Source organism: Anguilla rostrata, chromosome 2 (genome assembly GCF_018555375.3).
Source record: "Anguilla rostrata isolate EN2019 chromosome 2, ASM1855537v3, whole genome shotgun sequence".
NCBI lineage: Eukaryota > Metazoa > Chordata > Actinopteri > Anguilliformes > Anguillidae > Anguilla > Anguilla rostrata.
The window spans coordinates 53,488,000-53,509,911 of NC_057934.1; the positions used below are offsets into that span (position 1 = coordinate 53,488,000).

Below are 21,912 nucleotides of genomic sequence, written 5' to 3' on the forward strand. Positions count from 1 at the left end.
GATGCCTAAAGATGAAGTTCATGCTGATAACCTGGCCTCTGTGAAATATGGAGGCAGATCTGTTCAGCTTTTGGGTTGTTATGAATAGTCACTTATCAACGTCATGCAAACATGAAGCTTAGAGCAGCGTGCACAATATAGTATGTAAAGGTGGTTCCATGCCACAGATTTGGAACACGGAAGTGTAATAATTGCTGCTCCATTCAAATTCTGACTGTTTGCTCATTATGTATGTAAACATTGCTGTCAGCTTACTACTGTGAACATGAGTAAAGCTTTGTTCAAAGAACTAAAGTACAATGGACAACTCAAGCCTTAAATTAGTGTTTAGTTTATGGATGGGTGAAGTCCTGATTGATGTTTTGATTGTAATGAAACCAACCCCTGACTTTCCGTCGTCCTCTGTGCCTTCGCAAGGACATAAGACAGTTTCCAAGACAACGGCTCCATTTACTCAGTCAATGTATGTGTAAAACACGCAACTCATCCTCAATAAGCTCTTGTTTACTATCCAAAAGCAGGATATGGCATGGCAGTATGTTATAGAATGTTGTTTTGATGACTTTGTGGAAAACACTTTGCCTTTTACGTCAAAACAGTTTTGACAGTTGCGTGAAAGCTTTTTTAACAGTTACTGGAACTATATTTCATGCATTTCCTTTATTGTTGACAGCTGGGCTCTGTAAAGTTGAGTAAAGAAATTGGGTGAAAGTGAGCCATGTCTGAACCAGGAAAAAAACACCCATTTTGTTTTATGGAATAAACTCTAATTGGATTAATAATTTAACATTCAACACCTTCCTGTACATAAGCATCATGATATATATATATATAATTATTATTATTTTATTTTTTTTCAATTGTCATATTCCAGCTGTTGACTGAGAAGCACATATTCTCTTAGGGCAGTTTTGAATGTCAAAGATGCTGATTGCCTCTGTGCATCAAAAGCGAGAACTCCCCAGTGTCAAATTGCTGCAAGCACTTTTCTCCGTAATCTTAAACTGTCAGAACTGGTTAGGTTGTTTTGTATTTATACCTTTATCGTGGGGATTTTAAGGTATGAAAGACCTTTGCTTTCTCTTCCACACTGTGGGTTTGCTCTCATGATTTCTGCATGGCCTTCTTTGAATTTGATGATGTTATATTCATGCTGCAAAATTGACCTGTTCTCTTTAAAAATCTCTAATGAATAAATATTCCTGTGAAAAATGACAGGAACACAATGTGGAAGGTGCATACTTTATTTTGATATTCTCTTCACCATGGAATCCTACACAATGCCTCACCTTAAATTATTACTGATCACCACATCAAGCAAATACTGAACACAAATATGTCCCAATTGTCAAACCATTTCTTTGTTTTCCTCAAGTCCAAAATGGCTAGCAAAGAACTGTAATTTTTTTGTCATCTCCCTGATAAGATTATAACCATTGTATGTCTGACAGTGCTTATTTGAATATTCATCATACTTCTGATTCATATTTCACTTGATGCCACAGACATCTTTGGATGATCTTCTATATTTTTGTCATTACCACATCCCCTGATAAGCTTTGGTTTATTGGAAATCAACCACAACCTCCAACAAGATGAGAGCATGCCAATTGGCCTTCTGTACCATTTCTCTGTAGAGGAAATTAGACCCTTGGGAGAGGGTAGTCATTAGCAGACACACAGGCTGCTCTGACCCAAAGCTACTGATGGATAAACCTGGATCTTAATGGACATCTTTGGATTTTAATGAAGATTTGTGATCTCAGTTTAACCAAAACCTGTTACAGCTCTCTTCATAGAAGGGGTGTACCTAATCCATTGTACACTGTGTGCCTAATCAGCTATGACACGAGGTAATGTAGTCTTACTCAAAGATGACAGTTCATTCACTAAAGCTGCATCTTGGTCATTGGCAGTTACATGACTCATTAATGAGGGATCAAATAAACAGTGGTTTTTACTGTGAAAACTGCAGCAGCTGCTGTTGTCAAGCTATTGGACATACTGTTGCTGTGTGAATCTTATCTTGCCTCTCCCATTCTTATACATCCAGTACTTGGTGCATATTTTAAGAGGAGCTAACACATCCACGCTGAGTGTATGACACACAAGTCGTGCGGCCATGGTACGCTCAATTTAATTTTGCCCAGTGCCATACAATAGATGAGATCTATTGCTTGGAAAGGTTTTTTATCTTAATTTTTTATTTTTATCTTAAAAATATGAGCCATTTTAGAATTGACATTTATACTTTTGGTTTCAAATGATGCAATTTCTATAAATATTTGTTTATATTTGTTTGAGCAATATTGATAGCTGATTATTTCACTGAACTTTTTCTACATATGTATTTTTTGCCTGTGATTTGAATATGAAAGCAGAGTAACATTTCCCTTTTTCTTACAGAGAATTTTTCTGATGCTCCAGATTTTTTTTCTTCTTGTATTCAAACATTAAATGTATATTTAACGAAATGTTTGACCCGTGAATTCAGAAGGCTCGTATGTGTAGAGAAATGCGCTAATGGACAATGTGACACAGTGTACTATGACAAAGGTGTCTGTTCAGGAAGGCGATGTATGAAGTACCTTGTGGAATTTGCTCCATTACAGTAACCTCTTTACTCCTTATGACTGTTTGTTCCAGATACAGTGCTTGCCACCTTTACACAGCCTTAATCAGTGGAAATGTCTACAGTGAAACAAGAGCCATACCCCACTTTTGCAAAAAGGGATTTTTTTGTAGGGAGTGAGTCTACCTTTCTTGGCCCAGGCTTGGTGTAGGACTGTCTGACTGACGTGTGGTCTACCTGTGCCTCTCTGCTTCATGTCCCCTGGCACCCTGTGCTCTGGTTTCTTCCAGTCGTCAGTCTGGAGAGCCGGGCGGGGCACCTCTCCACCCTGGTCCAGGAGGCAGGGAGGCGGGTGAGCGAGCTGTCAGCTCAGGTGCAGAGTGAGGGGCTGAGCCTGGACAGCTCTGACAAGGACAAGCAGCTCAAGGCCTGGGAGTGGAGATACAAGCTGTACAAGCGCATGAGGACCGGCTTTGAACATGCAAGTGAGTGGAACTATCAGCGGCATCGTGTCAGTCCAAATCAAGATTATTTGAATTTTTTCTTGGCTTTCATTTTAATATTAGTGGAATCAGTAAGCACTATTATTCTGAATTTGTACTTATATTTCTCTATTAATTGTATTGTTGTTGTTCAGAATAAGGCCATTCCTGATATTAATAATTTTCTGTAATGATTTAAATATGTACAATCAGTTGTGTTCTGTTATTTGAATTAGTGACAGTATAAAAGGTGCAAAATTAGGGGGATTTGAAAATTAATTGGAATTTTCCGCTAGACTTCATTTATCTGCGGCACATAGTTAATACTATTTGAACTCGTCTCCTGGTGGAACATTGCTGTGTATACTCAATTGCCCTGATCACCCAGGTAATTGTTGGTTTGTTAACCGGGGTACTTTGTGGCTTTTCTCTCCAAATCACCACAAGAATCCCTTTATGAATGTGTAATGAGCTGCCTCAGACATCCATAATGAGGATCAAATTGCTTTGGGGATTTGACATTTTTCACTGAGGTATCAGGGGGATTGGAAGGAAGCTCAGTGACGTAATTAGTTGTGGTATGCGGGCTTGAGTTACAAACAGACCATAAGATGCAGACTGGAAGTAGCCAAAGCAAGGATTAAAGTAGAGAGTACTGACGGCAACTTTTCTGGCCTTGTGCTCCCATACAGTGTTAATCACCAGGCAGACAATGAGATTGCAATTAACTGGAGCCATTTGTCTATATCTGTTAAACAGCATTTAGGCACCGTAGATTATTCTGAACGATGTTTATCTTTGAAAGTTGTACATTAATGGTTGACCTCAGTTAAATCTGTGATTAAAAAAGTAAAGGTCCGTGAGCAGGCACAACCGCTATTGCAAACTGGCTAAGCTGAAGGCGTTCGGTACGGACGAGCAAGACGGCACTTTTTAGTGGCAGTCAGTCAGTTGTGTCGACACGATGTGGCTTCTTATATTGAATACAGAACACACGTTCTGTCTCGCGCCCTGTGTGAGCGGGCTGTGGGCGGGCTGTGGGCGGTCTGCTGTTTTCACTGTGCCGGGGGGGGCTGGATGGCGCTTTGTTTGGATTGACCTCTTGTTGTTTGTTCCCCACCCAGGGGCTCCTGAGGCGCCGGCCAGTGTGCGTCTGAGTGTGACGAGCAGTACATCACTCACTGTCACCTTTCAGGAGCCCCACAGTGTCAACTCCGCAGTGGTCACCAAATACAAAGGTACTGCGAAGCACGCACTCACACACGTATGTTTATATACAAGAGACACAAGATCATGTGCTGCTTAGAAATGCCAAGAGTAACAAACCAAGATGGAAAGTTGGCAAGATATCATAACTGGTGCACCAAATATGCTGGCTTTCTGTGTTTAATTTGTTAGGAGGCAGAAAGTAGAATTTCCATATCTCTTTTTTGTTGGTGTTAAACAATTATGTAATATCGTTAAGGCTATTTCCCCAGGTGTATAACAAAGATTATTTTTTCGAGGAATGGCAGAAAGTTTAATTGGATTTCTTGTCTGTTAGAGAGGAATCTAGAGGGGTGAAGGTCCAGTCCCTCAATGAGCCACAGAGTGACTCGCCACTGCTATTTAAATCATTAAGAGAAACAACAAAAGTATGCTCTTTGAAGCTTTGGGTGGTCTTTTTCCCTTCCTTACGCGTAGGCCTCCAGCCAAATCTTTGGAACAGTTACAGGTAATTTGAGTGGCTCCTAATTAATTGCTACAACATGGTCAATGTGAGTCTTCAGACCTGATTCATTCTTCCTGCATACTCAGTTTCGCCTCTATGTCAAATTTTAAGGCAGTGGTATTTTTTTTCATAAGCAGTGGAACATTTTCTTCTAATTTCAAGCTGAAATCATTGAAAAATATTGTAAGAGCAACCCAGGCAAGGCCCATAGTCACACTCACATCGCACCGACATAATGGCGGAATGGTATTTGAAGGTTCCTCAGAATGTGAATAATTACCTCAGAATGTGAAAGTTGTGCTTAGATCATCTGGGCGAGCCACCTTTTTTTCTTTTCTCCTTGGATTGCAAACTAGGACAACAATGTTTATGCACGAAGAGTTCCCACATCCTCTGTCAGTAACATTGAGTGTGTAAATATCAAACTCTTCACTTCACTTGACGTGTATCGCAAGTGCAGAACTGAACCCCCCTTCCCCCTCGTACGCACGCACGTTTCTCAGGTATTCCATGTGTAGCTGCATTTAATTGATACACGGGGAAACGAAGGATCTGGATGCTGTTGCCTGCGGTCTTGAAGAATTCTCTAGAAATACATTGCTAGAAATGACTGGAAACCAATGAGTTTGCCCAGCGATTGTGGGCATACTGTAAAGAGTAGCTGAATGCAAGTAAAATCCCCTTTTGCAGAGGTAAGGAGTACAGGTTGGGGTTGTGAGGTTAAGGACCCGAATCCCGGCCTTGCTCCCTGACACTTGTTTGTTTTACTTGCTGAAGCGAGCGCTGGATGGCCCCGGAGGTGTCCCTCCTCCCCCTGTGGTACGGGGCCTGTGTTTTCCCTCTCCGTCGCTGTGAACGGCGACGCCTCCGCCGGCCCTCAGTCGCGCCGGAGCCCCGGCCCTCGCTTCGGCGCGCCCCTCCTCTCTCCTTACGGGGCAGGAATGCGAGCGGAGCGTCTTTGGGCGGTGGCGGCTCGCGCCTCCCCCCTGAGTCGGGCCGCTTCAAAGGCTGGGGCCCCTTTGCTTTGCGGGGCCCGTAATGGACGCTTGTTTGTTTTGCTTTGTCTCCGGCCCTTTGGCCCGGCTACCGTTAAAATCGCTCTGTGGCACTGCAAAATGGGAAAGCCATTTCATTTCCGCGCGGAAGAGTTTGGCTGCCGCCGTTAACCCCGTTCCCGCCACCGCGGTCCTGCTGGGGCGAGAGCGCACGCGAGCACGTGTCTGTCAGAACGCCATTTTGTGGTTTCTGTGCTTGAGTTGGCTTTTATATGCATGTTTTTCCATTGTGTCGAAGTGGTTTGATGACTCTGAAAAGCTCTCCTCTTGTCAACAAAGCAGAGGCAGACTCTGAGAGTGGTTGTATCCAGCTGTCTGAAAGAACTCATCAAGCTCACAGTGACACTCAAAGAGCTCCCACTGTGGATTATTCCTTCAAGAATTGATCTCAGGTCCTTTATTGCATTAGAAAGACAGCTACCCAAGGAGAATGAAGTAATGTTCTGTGTAAAATTAAAGAGAATATGTTTCAGTTTTATTATGATTTCTGTTCTTCCAATCTGCTTATCTGTGACTCAGTACTTATGGCCAGGTTCTTTATTCTGTTTAATGAGGTGTGACATTTGGTCTTTTTTTCTAATAGGGAAATCTGTAGGAAGAAAGTTGCAGCTGAACGAGAAAGCCCATAACTGTCTGGGTTTACGAATGGACGGTTTGGACACATTTTTAGTGTGCTCAGATCCACAGAGTGGGAAAAGCTCCACATCTGTGTGTCTGTGTATTGTGTGTAACAACCAAAAAGGCTGTAATTAGACCACAGATTTTCATCCAAGCTTTCCTTGAATGACAGCTTTTGTCTATAATTTGGCTCATTTCCTTGTCTTCATTTGAAAAACATATTTAATTAGGAGTAGTTTATTTTTTTATTTTTTTATTTGAGGGCTCTCTTTATATAATTTTGACAGACATAAAACATGACCTTAACAACATTGCTTTAAAATGAGCTGCATTCATTTTTGGATGTGATTTCACTTTTTTTGTGAGGACAAGAATTCTGTTTTTCTGAGGCTGATGTTTTCTCTATTTTACTTGAGTAATATTTACTCGTACAGTCTCAGATACTCCCCTGGTGTACTGTACATACTGAAATGAGTCATTTTGATAGGTTCAGCGTCCTGCTCAAGCTCTCAGTGTGGATGCAATGAACTTACAATGACATAAACTAAGATGACAATTACGTTCATTGTCTTACCACTGTGACTATAACATAATCTGTATCTCTGTGAGTGTTGAGACTGAACACAGTTGTGGCTGAACATACTTATGTAAAACAGGTTGAGTTTAAGCTCACTATGAAAAAGGCATATAATACTGTAACAGCTTGAGCCTCAGAGATGTAAAAGTTTTAGTTCTGGCCATTGAGACAAGTGAAGCATCTTAACCTCTCAGTGTCTGTGCTAATCCACATACAGTAGGCTAATGTGCGCCATGCAGGTAGGCTGCTGTTTGCCTTTTCTTTTCTTTCTCTGACCTACCATTTGCACCAGACCCTGAGGTCGCTGGTCCTCTGTCTCCTCCTCTAAGCTGCTCCCTTTACTTTTTCGGAAAAAGTAAAATTTCACAGTTGAGCAGCCCCCATGCTGATAGGGAATTTCTTTGATCCCAAACTCGCTATCTGAACAACGCTTTAGAGCCATGCTTAAGGTCCACAGTTCAAGCTAGTCAAATGCTGTAAGAAAGAGAAGCAAGCGCATTGACATTTACTGGCTTTGCTAGCTCAGCTGGCTGGATTATCCTGGATCTCCTCCCTGCCTCTATATAATGATTCTATCCCATGTCTGCATAACACTCACTCTGCAGGCAACGGAAGAGCATCAGACCTCATTCGGGATCCTAATATAATTGCTTTAAGACAAAGAATTTCCCCAAACTAAATGAAAAACTTTTCTGAAGGGTGTTTTACACCTAAGACAGAATGGTCAATAGAACCGCCCAATTATTCGGTGGCTTGAAAATCATTAAACTCCCAAAATAGCTGAAGTCAGTGAACACAGTGTAATCCTGCTCCTCAGGATTTAGTTAGTTACATAAATATTTGTGAGGCAGAGAGCGGAATGGGAACAGAAGTGATCCCTGTCGAGGGATCAGTGCTACTCCATCATTTGATTGGCTTTGTTTTTCTGATCCCCACCCTCCTGACTCTTGGATAGCAAGTAATAATTTGATCCTGTCCAGTTCCTGTTCTCAAAGGATTGGTGTATATGTACGCCAGTAAGTCCTAGTCAACTGGAATTTACTGGAAAGCTTTGACATATCTGGTTTGTTCCTGCATTTTTGTAGATAGTCATTCTGTCAGAATTAATAGTACTGACAAATGTTAATTTTATTTGCTTTGTTCCTCTGTTTTTCTACAACCATGAACCTGCTTTTGATATTTGCTTTACTTTTCTTAGTGTTATTACTTATTCATTTGGAACTATTAGAAATTTTGAATAAATCTTTGAAGTTCTGAACTATTATACAAGAAATGTTATTTTGCCTGTTTGATAAAGTGTACATGTCACAGAAGCTCTTTATACCTACAAGTATTAATGAAACATTTCTGTGTTACACATTGCACCTTAATTCTGCACTTAAATAGAAACTTTCACCTGAACTGGTTTCCTTTATAAAACAATGTTCAAAATATATGTCTTTATAGAAAATAAAATGTCATTCAGGAACATTGATAACATTGAAGAAATTGTCAGTTAAAAGGAATTCCAAAAATACCAAAAAAGCCCTTGAGAAGAAACGAGAAATTACAATGGCATGTGTTTCCAAAAGTATAACAGATGATGATACCAGCTGCTTAGAAAAGACAGTTGACACCGCATGGATTGTCTTGCGATTGTTAGCTTACTCTACCATGAGATCAGAGACAGAAGATCTTTATGAATGTGCTAAACCGTCTTGTTTCCCCAGCCCATTTAATTGGCTAATTACTTTGCTGTAGACATTTTTAGTGGGGATAGGAATCACACAGAGTGTCATGAACATGGGTGTATTTGTGATTATTTCCTCGAGAAGCAGCTGCTATTTAGATCAGATCCTGAACATTTGTTGCATTTTTGTCTTGTCTTTGTCTTTTTGTCCTTATCCACAATATAACTGACTGTAGTTATACTTGCCTTGGATTTCTAGGTTTTCTTGAAGGTCTTCTGAGAGACAAATGTAATCTGCTTGTATGAATGGCCTTTGTACTGTAGTGAGGCTTCAGACAGTGAACTCGGAATAGGAGGGTAAGCAGAGGGTAAGAGTAAGCTCTGGGCAACTGGGGACCTGCTAATGATTTGAGAAACAGCTGTCGATTTGGACTGCGACACTACGAGAATACGGGTCTTGGCATGGACAAAGCAAGCTTTGATGCAGGCAATGGATGTTTGCAGTGTCATGCTCCCAGAACATTTGTTGAGCTGTCAAACTTTAGTAATATGGTTCAATAATATTTATCACTAACTAATATTTTCATTAATCAAATAATTGGTTCTTAAGGGATGTGGTGTATGAAGTGTTTTGATTGGTATTAGCCTTTTGAGGTTTTCCTGGAAGTGAGAAGAGAATTGTGAATGTAAAATATTCTCATATGTTATATCACTTAAATCTTACTACCTGCTAAATACAGTATTGTGGGCGTTAGTTTGTGACTTCTTGTGTAAGTGTGATTTCAGTTGTCCACAGCCTTTTTGTGGGCACAAGTTCTCTTTTTTTAGAATGTAATTGCTAGTGCATGTGTTTCAGGCTGAGGGATTTTCTCGTCAGGAAATTCCATGACACAAAAGACAAATTAATGTGTTTGCTTTGGAATCTCTTGCTGCTATGGAAATGTGACAGCCCAGATTTTCATCCAGGTAGAACCTTTCTCATATTGCAATGAATGTGTGCCAGATTAAACCAGGTCCAATTAGTATTAGCGATGAGACTGAGTATTAAGTTATTTAAATGTTTGACCATGAGATTAGAAAAGGAAAAAAATCCAATCAATGTGCGGAGAGGAGGGGACAGGGAGATAATTGATCATTGGGGTATTCATTTTTCAGCCGGGCAATATTTGAATTTACAATAAATTGAAATGCACACTGATTTCAAATGCACATGAAATGCACAGAATTTATGTCATCCGTTGATCAAACAGTACATTGTTGAATGTAGGCGCTGTTGTTTTTTATATTGCAAATGAGTGTTTTCCCTTTTCTGTTTTCCCCCCTTGCATTGATCTAAATTTAGCTGCACATTTCCATGGTTACAATGCGGAGCCAGTGCCTGCATTAGGTTATAGGTCTGGTTGATGTGACTGTCTACAACTGTCAAACGCTTCTTGTGAATGTGAATGATGCCCGTGACATCCATATTTTCAATGATTTCAACTGAGATGGGGCAATTGGGCACCACATTTTACAAAACCTCCTCCTTTTTATCAGATTTAGCCATCAGTTTATGTAACAGACCTTGCATCCTCCATAGAATCTCCTTAGGGCAAAGCCAACCTTTAAGGTTTACAGGGATTGTGCAGTCCCATGCACTGACCTTTTGAGTGACAGTTATTAGTATTTACTGTCGAATGTGTGTGTGTGTGTGTGTGTGTGTGTGTGTGTGTGTGTGTGTGTGTGTGTTTCTGTTAGTGAGTTTACATGCATTTGTGTCTGGGGGAGTGCTTACATTTTAATATATGGTTTTTCAATAAGGTGAATGCTGTGTCACGTCTGTCTCCAAAGCATGAAGGTTTATCTCTCCTAAAAGGCAGTAGTATTTATGTACGACTGAGTCTCTCTGTTGGCAGTTAGGGATTAAGGTAGAGCTCAGTGAGTAGAGCCAGGCAACATGTCTCACACATGTGGCTCAGTGCTGACTTACTGCACACATACCCAACACAGGTCCTCACAGACAGCACTCCCTTCAAACCCCCACTACCCACCCAAACCCTAAAGTGCCCAGCTTTGCCAAGCTTTCATATAACACTACACAGATTTATTTTCAAATATGAAATATCTCCAATGTCAACACTACACCAATGGCCTCAGCACATTCAGTGTCCCATGAAAGATTGGATCATTATATATTTTTTGTTCAAACCTTGTTGAAATAGCCCATATCAGTTGAATAACATTTTTTTTCGCTTGATGTGGACAATGCTTTATAAATAGGTCGCATTTACATTTATTTAAGTCAATATAGTGTTCACTGGCATGAGCTTTCATCTGAAATAAATAACAGTTGTCAGGAATTAAATATTTACTAAAGATTCTGTCTTACATTATCTGCCTTAATTTCATAAGAAAATCAGTTTCTAACTGGACTAATTTATGCCCTCTGAAACTGAACTTATCCTGACATTCAAAAAACATACTGTATGAACTTAGAATTCTCATTATGTCACAATATGAGGCAGGTCATGATTGAGGGAACAACTGACCATTTTGAATTTTGTATTGTGCAAGTGTTATGTCTAAATAGCCAGTTTGTGCAGACTTAGTGACCTTCACGCATGCCCTGGAGTTATTGTTCTTCTCTAAATTCTGAGTTTCCTGTGTCTTTCTTACAGTGGAGTGGAGCTGCTTAAAGGACTTCTCCTTATTGGCCGGAGATATGATTCTGGAGAATCTGCAGTCGTTGAGGTGCACAATCACTGGGCTCTCCACGGTAAATACCAAAGTCTTCTGTCTCCCTTCTCCCTCCACTCCATTAAATGGGGGCAGCCTCTGACATTTGCATTCAGCTCTCTTGGCAATAACACCACGCCAGCCCATTCCTCTGGCAACAAGCAGCAGTCATTAAGCGCAATTTGTCTGGTATTCATGAGCTGAAGTACACAAAGGAATATGCAGACAGTATAAAACATTTTTGTTAGTTGTCATGTGGAGAGATTGGACGCGATTAGCCTCTTGCGGGTAGCGAGGGCTGGGCGGGGCTCCTCCCTGCCTCTCCATCAACTCTGATGGTTGGACCTCTTCGCTGGATCTGCGGTCGTTTCTGGCTCAGCGGGACTGAACTCTCCGCAGTTTTCGCCTTTGTGCTCTTTTGTCACAGGCCTGCCCCTCCGCTCGGCTGGAGAAGCGGGGCTGGGAGAACGGCCTCACACAGCCAGGAGCGTGCACGCACACGCAGTCCGGCTGTGTCAAATCACCCGCTATTTGTCATTGTGCACCCAGCTACCACCCACCAGCAAGTAGTCAGAGGGGAACCGGTGCTGTCTGTCAGTGTGTGACTGCTGCTCAGCTCAAAATGTTATAAATGCAGATACTAGCCTCACTTAAAACTGGAGGAAGCAGGAAGTGCGTGTCAGGCATCCAATGTAGTAACACTGATGTCTTCTTGTGCATTTTGTGCCACAGGGAAGGGTTTATTATGTCCAGGTCTCAGCCTATAATATGAAAGGATGGGGTCCAGCACAGCCGTCGTTCCCTCCTTCAGCTGCTCCGTCCAGTAAGTCTGACATACAGCATAAGTGTTTTTCATGATGGTTTTCATAATAACCCAAGCAGTTATGCAAGCGCTTGTCTTCGCATGTTCAGACATGCTCTCTCTGCCACCTCTAAAATGGGATTTGTGCTAAGACTTATACATGTAACATGTAACCATAAGAAGTGAATATATTTTTACTATTCATTAACCCTACATTGATGTGCCAGGGTAATGCAAACCAATAGTGTACATTCACCATGCTCTCTTTGCAAAATGGTCTTTTAAATTCTCTACTACCAAAGACATTGAACCCTACCCTGAATCCCAAATCTGTTGAACCAGAATTTTTTTTTGTTTGCGTCTGACCATCGGATAATGAAGAATATAACTTTTGACAGAAAAAAAAAATGTTTTGGTGAGAAAACATTTGAAAACCACCCTTTAGAGGAATTGATGCATTAAGGATTTCTTTCGGTGATAAAATGCAGTAGCATTTATTGTATGAATGATATGTCGGTTAACATTAAAAAGGCTGCCTTTTTGATAAATTCATAAATGATTCATTTCTACCGTAATCCATGGGGCTCCGTCATTTTGAATGCAGCAGCTGGGTGTTTCGATGGTAAACAGGCTCCTGAATTTATACATGTCACTGGCTGCACCTGGTAAGTTTGTACTGTGCTTATCTGTATTGTGTAGTGGGCCATGGAAAATATTGGCATAAATATACCTTGTTTGTGTTCTTTTGAAAAGCACCCTTGGCATTCTAATGTTCTTGGAGAGAAAAATATTTGTACATCTCACTGGGGATTTGAAACCTTATGTGTGTGCAGGATGTACATTTTTTGGGTTGTGTAGGTGTGGGTTGAAAGTGCTATGTTGTGGGTTGAATTAAAATGTGGTACCTTAACAGCCAGATGTATAGAGCTCTTAAACCATTATGGCAGGTGTTTATTTTGGCAGATAAATCAGCAAAAAGGTAATTTTCTTGTCCAATGGGTTTATTCATTTAATATGAGCTCAATATGTATGAGAGCTTGAAAATATTCAAACTCTAAAGCCGCCTGAATTCTCGGAAAAAGAGAATGCCTTTATTTTTCTGTCACGGTCTGTTCTAAAGCTTGCCAATGTCTTTCTCTCCTCTCAACCTCGGAGTATTATTTTTTGGCCTTGAGAGGAGCCAGTAGTGAAAAGATGGCTTTCAAATATTTTTGTAAAACAAAAAAAAACAAAAAAACTTTCACAAGTTGCTCTTCAGGCCGTCTGCAAAACAAATCTCAGCTAAGCGACTAGGCGGGAGAGTTCATCAGCTGTCTGGGGAATCGCTCGAGACTCAGTTGCTCAGGCTCGAACCTTGCGGCTCGGCGTCCTCACGACGCAGGCCTCTGCGAGCGTGTCTGTGTGTGTGTGTGTGAGCGGTGCCTCTCCCCCTCTGTCCTGCCCAGACTGGAAGGAGTGCGAGGGCCGGGAGCCGCGGCACCGGGGCCACATCGAGGCCATGGAGAGGCTGCTGCAGCAGGTCCGCGCCACACACCAGCACTACAGCTGCGGAGGTGAGCGGGGCGCGCCTGGGTGGTAGGGCTGCACGCGGGGCCTCCCTGGCGCCTGTAATTTTACCTCCCCATTCATCAGGAAGAGATATTATTAATATTGGCACATCTGGATTCACTTTACTGTCTTTCTTTAACCCTTCCAGTGGTTCTGCCTGGGAACTCTACCCCCCACCCTTTTCCCCTCTTTCTCTCTCTTTTTCTTCCTCCCTTCCTCTCTCTCTCTCCCTCTCTCCCTCTGCTTCTCCTCCACCTTACTCATTTTTCTCTGTTTCCATGCGTGTCACAACATCTGTGCATCTATGAAATTATCTGAATGATTGATCTTGTTGGACTTGAAATGTGTTTATAAAGTTTCTAATCCACTGAGCTTTGCATGCTGAAATTAATTGTTTATGCAAAACAATGATATAGGAGAAAGCTTCAAATGGCATTTTTGTTTTATTATAGACAAAACACATTAAACCCAAGCCCTCATCACTAGAATTTCTCATTCTCATACTGCAAAGTTTAAGTGTGTTGTATATGTAAACATATCAAAGGCATAGTAATATTAATAAGAGCATCATTCTTGTTTTGCACAGTTACACTGTATTATTCATCCAACCCCTTAAGTCGCACCACCCCATAATTTTTTGTCCCAAAAACATGCTAGGTTGGAAAAATGTTGAAGAATGTCCAGCAATTCTCAAAGGGGAATTATTGTTGTACATGTTGCCATTCCATACTGTACATGACAACAATACTGTGTATATATGAAATTTTACTAACAATGGCAAGCTATTGTAGTGATGACTGTGACGTATTTTAGCCAAGAAATAACCTTTTCTGACTGTGGGTGGCAGTGTAGTTCAATGGCTAAGGAGCTGATCTTGCAACCTAAAGGTCACAGGTTCGATTCCCGGGTAGGGGTATTGAATTGCCAGGTTGCTTGAGCGAGGTACTCAACCTGCATTGCTTTTGTGTATATCCAAATGGATACAATATAAATGTTCTGGATAAGCATGTCTGCTAAATGCCTGTAATGTGTAGAGGTTATTAGGCTTGTGTATTGTTTTTCCTGAGAACATTAAGCACCAGGAGAAAATTAAAGTTCTTGAGACTTTATACCTAAAAATGTTGTTGTTTTACAACAAACGTTTATTTTGCAATGCCTAAGTCTAAACAGAAGACTCTGCATTTGGGGGCCTTAAAATAAATCACTTGTTTAAGTGAATCTGTCTGAGGAGGACAGTGAAAACAGCTTTCACTCCACAGCAGAGGGCATATTCAGTGGAGGACTTGATCTTATTTTATATTGATGAGCATGTAAATATATATATGTCAAAATATGTTTTTTATTATTATTCTGTTTAAAATAAGGAGTAAGGCTGATTTTCAATAACAAATGTGGCATGTGAAATTGTGGGATGTATTTAACGTGTTGATGGGGGTGGGGTATTTGACTAAAACTTCAATCAGTGTACATTAATAAATAGATTAGTAAACTAAATAGCTAATGTAATTATTTTCTACAATCCAGACCTGTTGCTGCCAGAGGTGGCAATGGTAGAGTAAGGAGTGGGAGGTGGAGACAGAGAGGGAGAGGGAGGGGCATGGTGACAAGCAGGGAGGAAGTCAGCTAATTTCCTAACTTCCAGGAGCATGCAGTAGACAGTATAAAGACCCATAATATCAATGGTTACCAAGTGTTTTTTTGGAGTCTCCAAATGGCCTTTTTGGAAACCTGCCTAGATGTAGCTTAAAGCAAACAATGCAGAATACTCATTTTTGGTGGTATTGTCATCATATTTGAATTAGGATTTGTCCAGCGTTGTGCCTTTGTATCCATTGTGTTTCTAAACCCACCAGGGCTAGCCACAAGCATCTGTCCACTCAAAAAAAATCTTTTAGGTGAGAAAAAATCTCCCACTGTGTTTGAGCTTCTGTCACTTTGTTGCTGTAATATTTAGAGTAATTATTTTGCTAGACACCACAAGATATTTGTATGCTGCCTCTTGATCTTCCTGGTCTTCTTCTGTTAGTATTGCTGCCCATCCGCTGGGCCCTTCCGAGTGTGCACTGAACGCTGCACCTGGGTTTTAAGCTTCAATTTTAAGCTTCTTTGCAATTTCTCACAGGGAATAACCTTGCCACAATATGTTTACTTGGCCCCACACATCCAAGCCTAACTCCTTCTTTGCCATATTTCTTGCAACTTCAGTCCCTATTTTACTTACACTATAGGCCAATGGTATTAGGCTGTTTTAAAAAAACTTAAGGTCGATAAGATTTCAGTCAATTTAATTACCCCTCCACCTTTGTCCCACCCCCAGTTTGCTAAATTATTGGATAGACTTCCAATAATTTGTTTAATTGTAATTATAGCCAAAGGAGGCTATTTTGAAGAAAGTCATGTCTAAGATTATTTTTGAGTATAGTCATCTTTATGTGTTATTGTAGGTAGGAATTAAAGATAATTGTTTGTACTTTGGTTTGTTATTCTATGAAAGTGTCACACAGTCTACTTTTGGTCCAGTTTGCATGTGCATTTGTGTTTTTGTGTGGGTGTATGTAGGCAATACATTTCAAGTGTAATTATCTTTGACTTAGCAATGATAAATTTAGAATTCATTTTTTATGTTGATATTGAAATAATAGACTTGAGATATGATTTTCCAGTGTGTTTGAAATTTCCGCAACTTTTGGTTTAAGGCTTGTCGAGTCAGTAATTTAGACATCAATTTTAATGTGACAGTAATTGCAGTAATTCAAAGTGGGAAAACAAAATGATAAGGTTCTCTCCCATGTGTGAATCACATTTATTTCATTTGGCCAGCCTACAATGCACTGACACTAATATGAAATAAAAGTCAAGAACGTGGACTCTAGGGACTTTTATTCGCTTTTGATCAAAGCCATGGGTTCCGAAGCAGACAGTGTGACATACCGTACTGGGCCACTTCAGGATATTTAGTTTTCCTTCTCCCACTTTTTTGATTCTGTCACATCTGTCTTTTTGTGGATGGATAGGTGAGGGTGGATGGGTTGTGTTTTTGTTTTTTACTCATCTTCAGTACAAAGTTGAAAAAAAGCCTTTATGATTCAGCACAATGAGACTATTTCTGTGCTGACCTTTCTGTCTGCTTCTTTAAAGCTCTTGTTTAACGTGGTTCATATCAGTTTATTCGCAGAGCATTGAAATGAATTAATGAAGCAAGTTAATGCATTTCACCCAAGTTTACATTCAGAGAGGCATGAATACTCTTTCTCCCCGTGTCTTTAGCTTGGAGGCAACTCACTGCATGCCCTGTTGAGCAAACACGCCACGTTCACAGGGGAATGTATATACATAAATAATTTTTAATGCGTTGATCCATTTTGGATTATGTACATTTATGTGTTCAGCATGTCACCCGTACACTGATGCTTTGTAAATCACGGGAGAGTAAAAGCAGCCCTTGGAAGGAGCAGACGCGATGCAGCCCGCCGCGCTCAGGCCGAGGCAGACGTCTTACGTCTGCGGGCAACGTTGGCCCAGCGCCTGCTCCTAATCCACTCGGTGGCTAGGGGGATAGAGGTCTGCTGTTTCTGGTGCTGACAGTGCCTCAGTGCTCACAAACACTAACTCCATTACCAAACTATATATGCCTTTGCCTGACACGCAGAAAAAGTGTTCATCACTCATCTGTTTACGAGTCAACACTAATGATGTCAGAGGGAGGCCTGCCAGCCTCGCAAACTATATTGTATAATTGATTTTTTTATATAAAAGGCCTTATTTGTTTGAAAATAAAACTTGTTTTTCTTTATTTCCATCATGTTTTGAGCATTGGGCAGACACTCCAAATCAGACTCCCAAACTACCTCCCACTGATCAGAAATATATGAATTCAAATTACTTTAGACTTTAAGCAGCGTTTACCGGGAGCTGACTGATGACTTGGGAGTTTAAAGGTTTCAGCTCCTGTTTGTGCAACGTTTAAAAGCATCGCTATAGTAGAAAGAACTGATTGGGTTTCAGTGCGTTGTTGCTTTTGGAATATTATGATGTCTGCTTCATCAGTAATACGAGAGCTGGAGAACATTCCAGTTTCCTGTACCAGAGTTCAGTTTCTCTGCAGTAAAGCTTGAGCAAAATCTGTGCCAAAATTTGTTTCTTTTAGCTTTGACAATTATTTGCTGAACTATTAATCAAAAGCAATCATTAATAAATCTTCAAACTAGTGAAGTTGTAATTTTCAAAGCAATATATCACTTCATATTTATACAATAAATATGTGTACAGTATGTGTATTTTTTCAGTTACACAATTTATTTTTAGAGAGGTTGTGTTTGAAAATTAATCAGAGAAATTAATCAGTACTTTACAATGACAGTACTATAAAACCTTGAGGAAAATACATTAATTTAAGAGGAGGTTATCTTAATTTATGATGTGTATGTGTGGAGCTGAGAGTCTGCTAACAGACTAAGGGGTGTGTGGTACACACAGCACCCTGTGTTCCAGCTTGAGACACAGTGACCCCCCCCCCACTCCACCCCCAGCCCAGCTGGCTCACACAGGGACTCTCTGCCCAGCTATATAAGCAGCTTCTGTCAGAAGGGCCTGGAAAGTCTAGCCCATGATCATTACAGATGAGCCCTTTACCTTTGCAAGTGTTGAAAAGACTCTGTTGACCTGTGCTAAATTACTACAAAATGGAGAATGTTCCTTTCTTTCTTCCCCTCCTCTTTGCATTTCTCTAATGTCCCCCTCGTTCGGCACTCGACTGCACGGTTGCGTTTTTGTCGGTGTAGTTGACAGATAGACTGCCACCTCATTAATCGAAGGTGATACATTTTTTGTTCTCACAAATGAAAAGGCATTTATTTATTTATTTGCTGTGACATTTGGGCCGCATAGCAGGCTCATGCACTCATGTGGTGTAATCCACTTGTCAAAACCGTTTAACCTCCCGGCCAGGAAATAAATCTAGATTTAAAATGAGGGGCATCAGGCGCCTCAAACACCCGCCAGCACTTCCCATTGTAGGAAGCCTTCCCGCCCACATTTTTCCATCTTTGAAGTGTTAAAGAATGTGTCTGAAGTCCGTTTTGATTATTCTGATTATCACAAATCTCCTTTGCTGGGAACCATGCTGAAGTCCAGTGTGGTGGACACAGTTTCTCAAAGCAGTGCAGCATTTTATAGGATTTAAACCATTTTACAGTTAGAAATGGTAGTTTTAGATTTATTTTTCCGAGTGTAATCCGGGCAACGCTGAAACACTTTTTTATTTATAGGGTTTTTGAAGTAGTAGCAGAAGGCATCTTCGTTCTTGTGTGTGTTTTTTTTTTTTTAAACCAATGAGTCAGAGACTCTGCACCCTGCGTTACTTTTTCACTTTTTAGTGAATGTCAGAATGTCACGCGAATGTTTTACTTTTATCTTTTTTGGTGATCTGTCTTGGATGCCATCTTGTTTCTAGTAATGAAACTGAACAGAAATTAAAGCATAATCTGCTTTTCAGAGCGACTACTGGCACATTTTAGGGGTTTAGAGTTTCCAGCTATTCTTAACAATGGCTGGAGTGTGGTATTGTGTGAAGAGATTGATTTATTCCAGGATATGTGAAATTAACATGTCAGTTTTTCGGGGAAAAAAGCTGAATGGATTTCACACAACAAAGTCCATATACCATCCCAGGAGAACTGGTCTTTCGGTAGCATGACCAAGTGATTGCATATTTCTGACAATGACTTTAATGGTGTAAACAGCTTTTCATCAGAATTAATTGCTCCATCTGCCCACTGTTTACATGAGGGCAATTATGCAATGCTTAATTTAATGAAAAGGACGTTTGAAGATTGTAATCTGAAGTACACGCTGATAGGGACTGCCTGAACAGGGAGATACGCGGCAGAAAACTCCAAGATAACTTGTCAATCAGAGCAGCTCCACGGCACTGAACCCTTTCAAGCCTGTGACGTTGTTTTCCCTTTTAACAGGGCTCTGTTCTGTTGTTTTTGTACCGCTTTGCGCGGTAGCCCTTTCAGATCTTTTACGTTTTACTTTCTTGTTTTGAACGCATTCCCTTTTCTACTGTTTGTTTCTGGCAGTTAATGTCCATAATTTCAGCCTCATGCACTAATGTTAGCAAGGCAATTTATTATATTGCCTTTTGAAGTAGGGGCTATGTGAGCTTTCACTGAATTTGAGGTAATGGGGTGCGTGTGTCTTTTTTTTTTTTTTTTTACAATGGTCAACAGCTATTGTGAAATCCTACCGACATTCCGTTTCCCTTTCTCTCATCCCTTTGATTAGCCAGGATCAGAGAACCGTGCCTTCCAGAGAGACCATTTATGAGCTTCAGACTCGCGGCTCTGATGCCGCTTAGAGGAATGCCTTTCATCTATCATCTCTCATGATGTATTACCTGTAGACTCCCACGTATGTCTTTCCCATTTGATTCTCAGGAACTGGGATCATTGGAAAGATTCCCATCTGAATACTGTCTTGAAATCACTACACTATTCCTGGGAAACACATTTTCTCAAAGACTAGAAGAAGGTGCTGTCAATATAAATGTGTGTGTTCAGTGATCGATATCTTTGTATTCCAGATCCATCCAAGCTTCAGAATCCAAGCCGGAAGCAGTCCGTTTCCAGAAGCCTTAAGCATCTGTTTCATTCCTCAAACAAATTTGTGAAAACACTTAAAAGGTGAGCATTTGTGTCTGAAATATGCATTTTGACTGGTTGGGAGTCAAAATCATCTGAGCCAAACAAAAATGATGAAACTCCAGATGTTAGTTTTAAATTATTTAAGAGCAAATTAAAAAGTCGTGAATGTCATGCATAGCTCTTATACTGATTTTTTATTGATCCATTGCCCAGAGGATGTGGCATATATCCTGGGCTTGACACAAATCCAATTGGCTTTTTGGTTGCAGTAGTTGAATGATGGCATCTTATTTTTACATTTAAAGTAGCTGTGGGATTGGTATTAACTGGTATTGGGAAATCAGATTTTAGAATGTAAGCATTATATTGTTGTTTATCTGCCTGTATCCTAATAAACAGCCAGTCCCTCTTTTTGACCCGTTTTTCGTTTGCCTTTGCTTTGACTGTTTTAATTAATTTCCCATTGTTTGATTTGAGCACTTAATGCAGTCAGATGCTACAGTGGCCTTCTTGGAAAACCGAAGCAGCGATTGTTATGTCTCCTCATGGCACTTCTCTGCTGTCAAGGCACGATCCGCCTAATCAGTTTATTCGCTCCATAACCTTTTTTCCCTAGTGTAACGATGCTGCCCCAGACTGTGTTTCAGCTTGCCTGGGCACGGTTCGCCCTTGTGTAATGAAATCAGCCACGGTCCTAATCTCTTTGTTTTTCAGGGGACTGTATGTGGCGGCAGTGTTCTATCACAAGGACAGCCTCCTGGTGACCAACGAGGATCAAATCCCCATCGTGGAGATCGATGACTCCTACAGCAGCTCCATCATGCAGGACTTTCTGTGGTTTGCCAAGGTACTGCACAATGCGAACATGGCTGCAGCCAAGCACCGGTCTCATTCACCGAGTGACATGTGTTCCGCAGATAACTGAAATTGTTTCTGGGTGCTGTTAGGAATATTGTTTAATGGAGCAGTCATTTTGCAAATAATTTCTTGTTTTGTTTTGAATCAGACATTAACAGAAAGACTTGGAACGCGCTCTCGGGTGCATAATTGAAATGAATGGCTGAATAATGTGTCATTTTAATTGCGGATAACTCCATTATCCACTGTGGGCTCAAAGAGGGAGGTCTTCCTGATTGGTATGGTAATTAAGATGGAGCCGTCCTGGCTTGGCGTTACGGATGGAGGGGTGTAATCCGCCTTTTGTGTCACCAGCTTTCCTGCATGTGGGAGGATGTGCGGTGGCTGCGGCAGAGCATGTCGTCCTCCATGTCCTCGTCCTCCACCCTGCAGGCCCGGCAGAAGATGCTGGCTGCCGCCGGGCAGCTCCAGGTCAGACCAATGGGCACGATGGTGCCTCTCCTTACTTATCCAAACAGAGGACTCTGGGTCCACATCTCTATGTGGGGACATTGTGGGTCCGTCCCTCACATTTTTGGTCCATGGTTATTCACAGAGATGTTCTGGGGCCCTGTCTCTACATACAGACAGCAAGGGCCATTAGATGGCATATTTATGG

The 21,912-nt window shown here is 41.0% G+C and overlaps 1 protein-coding gene across 2 annotated transcripts in view; it reads left to right on the forward strand.

The window, feature by feature from the left end:
- The window catches only part of ankfn1a (ankyrin repeat and fibronectin type III domain containing 1a), a 128,531-nt gene that overhangs the window by 89,565 nt on the left and 17,054 nt on the right, over positions 1–21,912 (forward strand). For both annotated transcript variants that reach the window (XM_064323083.1, XM_064323084.1), the window contains exons 10-17: positions 2,863–3,057; positions 4,179–4,292; positions 11,342–11,439; positions 12,132–12,222; positions 13,647–13,754; positions 20,336–20,435; positions 21,111–21,243; positions 21,609–21,725. In XM_064323083.1, coding sequence (XP_064179153.1) covers positions 2,863–3,057; positions 4,179–4,292; positions 11,342–11,439; positions 12,132–12,222; positions 13,647–13,754; positions 20,336–20,435; positions 21,111–21,243; positions 21,609–21,725 — 956 coding nt within the window. The remainder of the gene's footprint in view (positions 1–2,862; positions 3,058–4,178; positions 4,293–11,341; positions 11,440–12,131; positions 12,223–13,646; positions 13,755–20,335; positions 20,436–21,110; positions 21,244–21,608; positions 21,726–21,912) is intronic.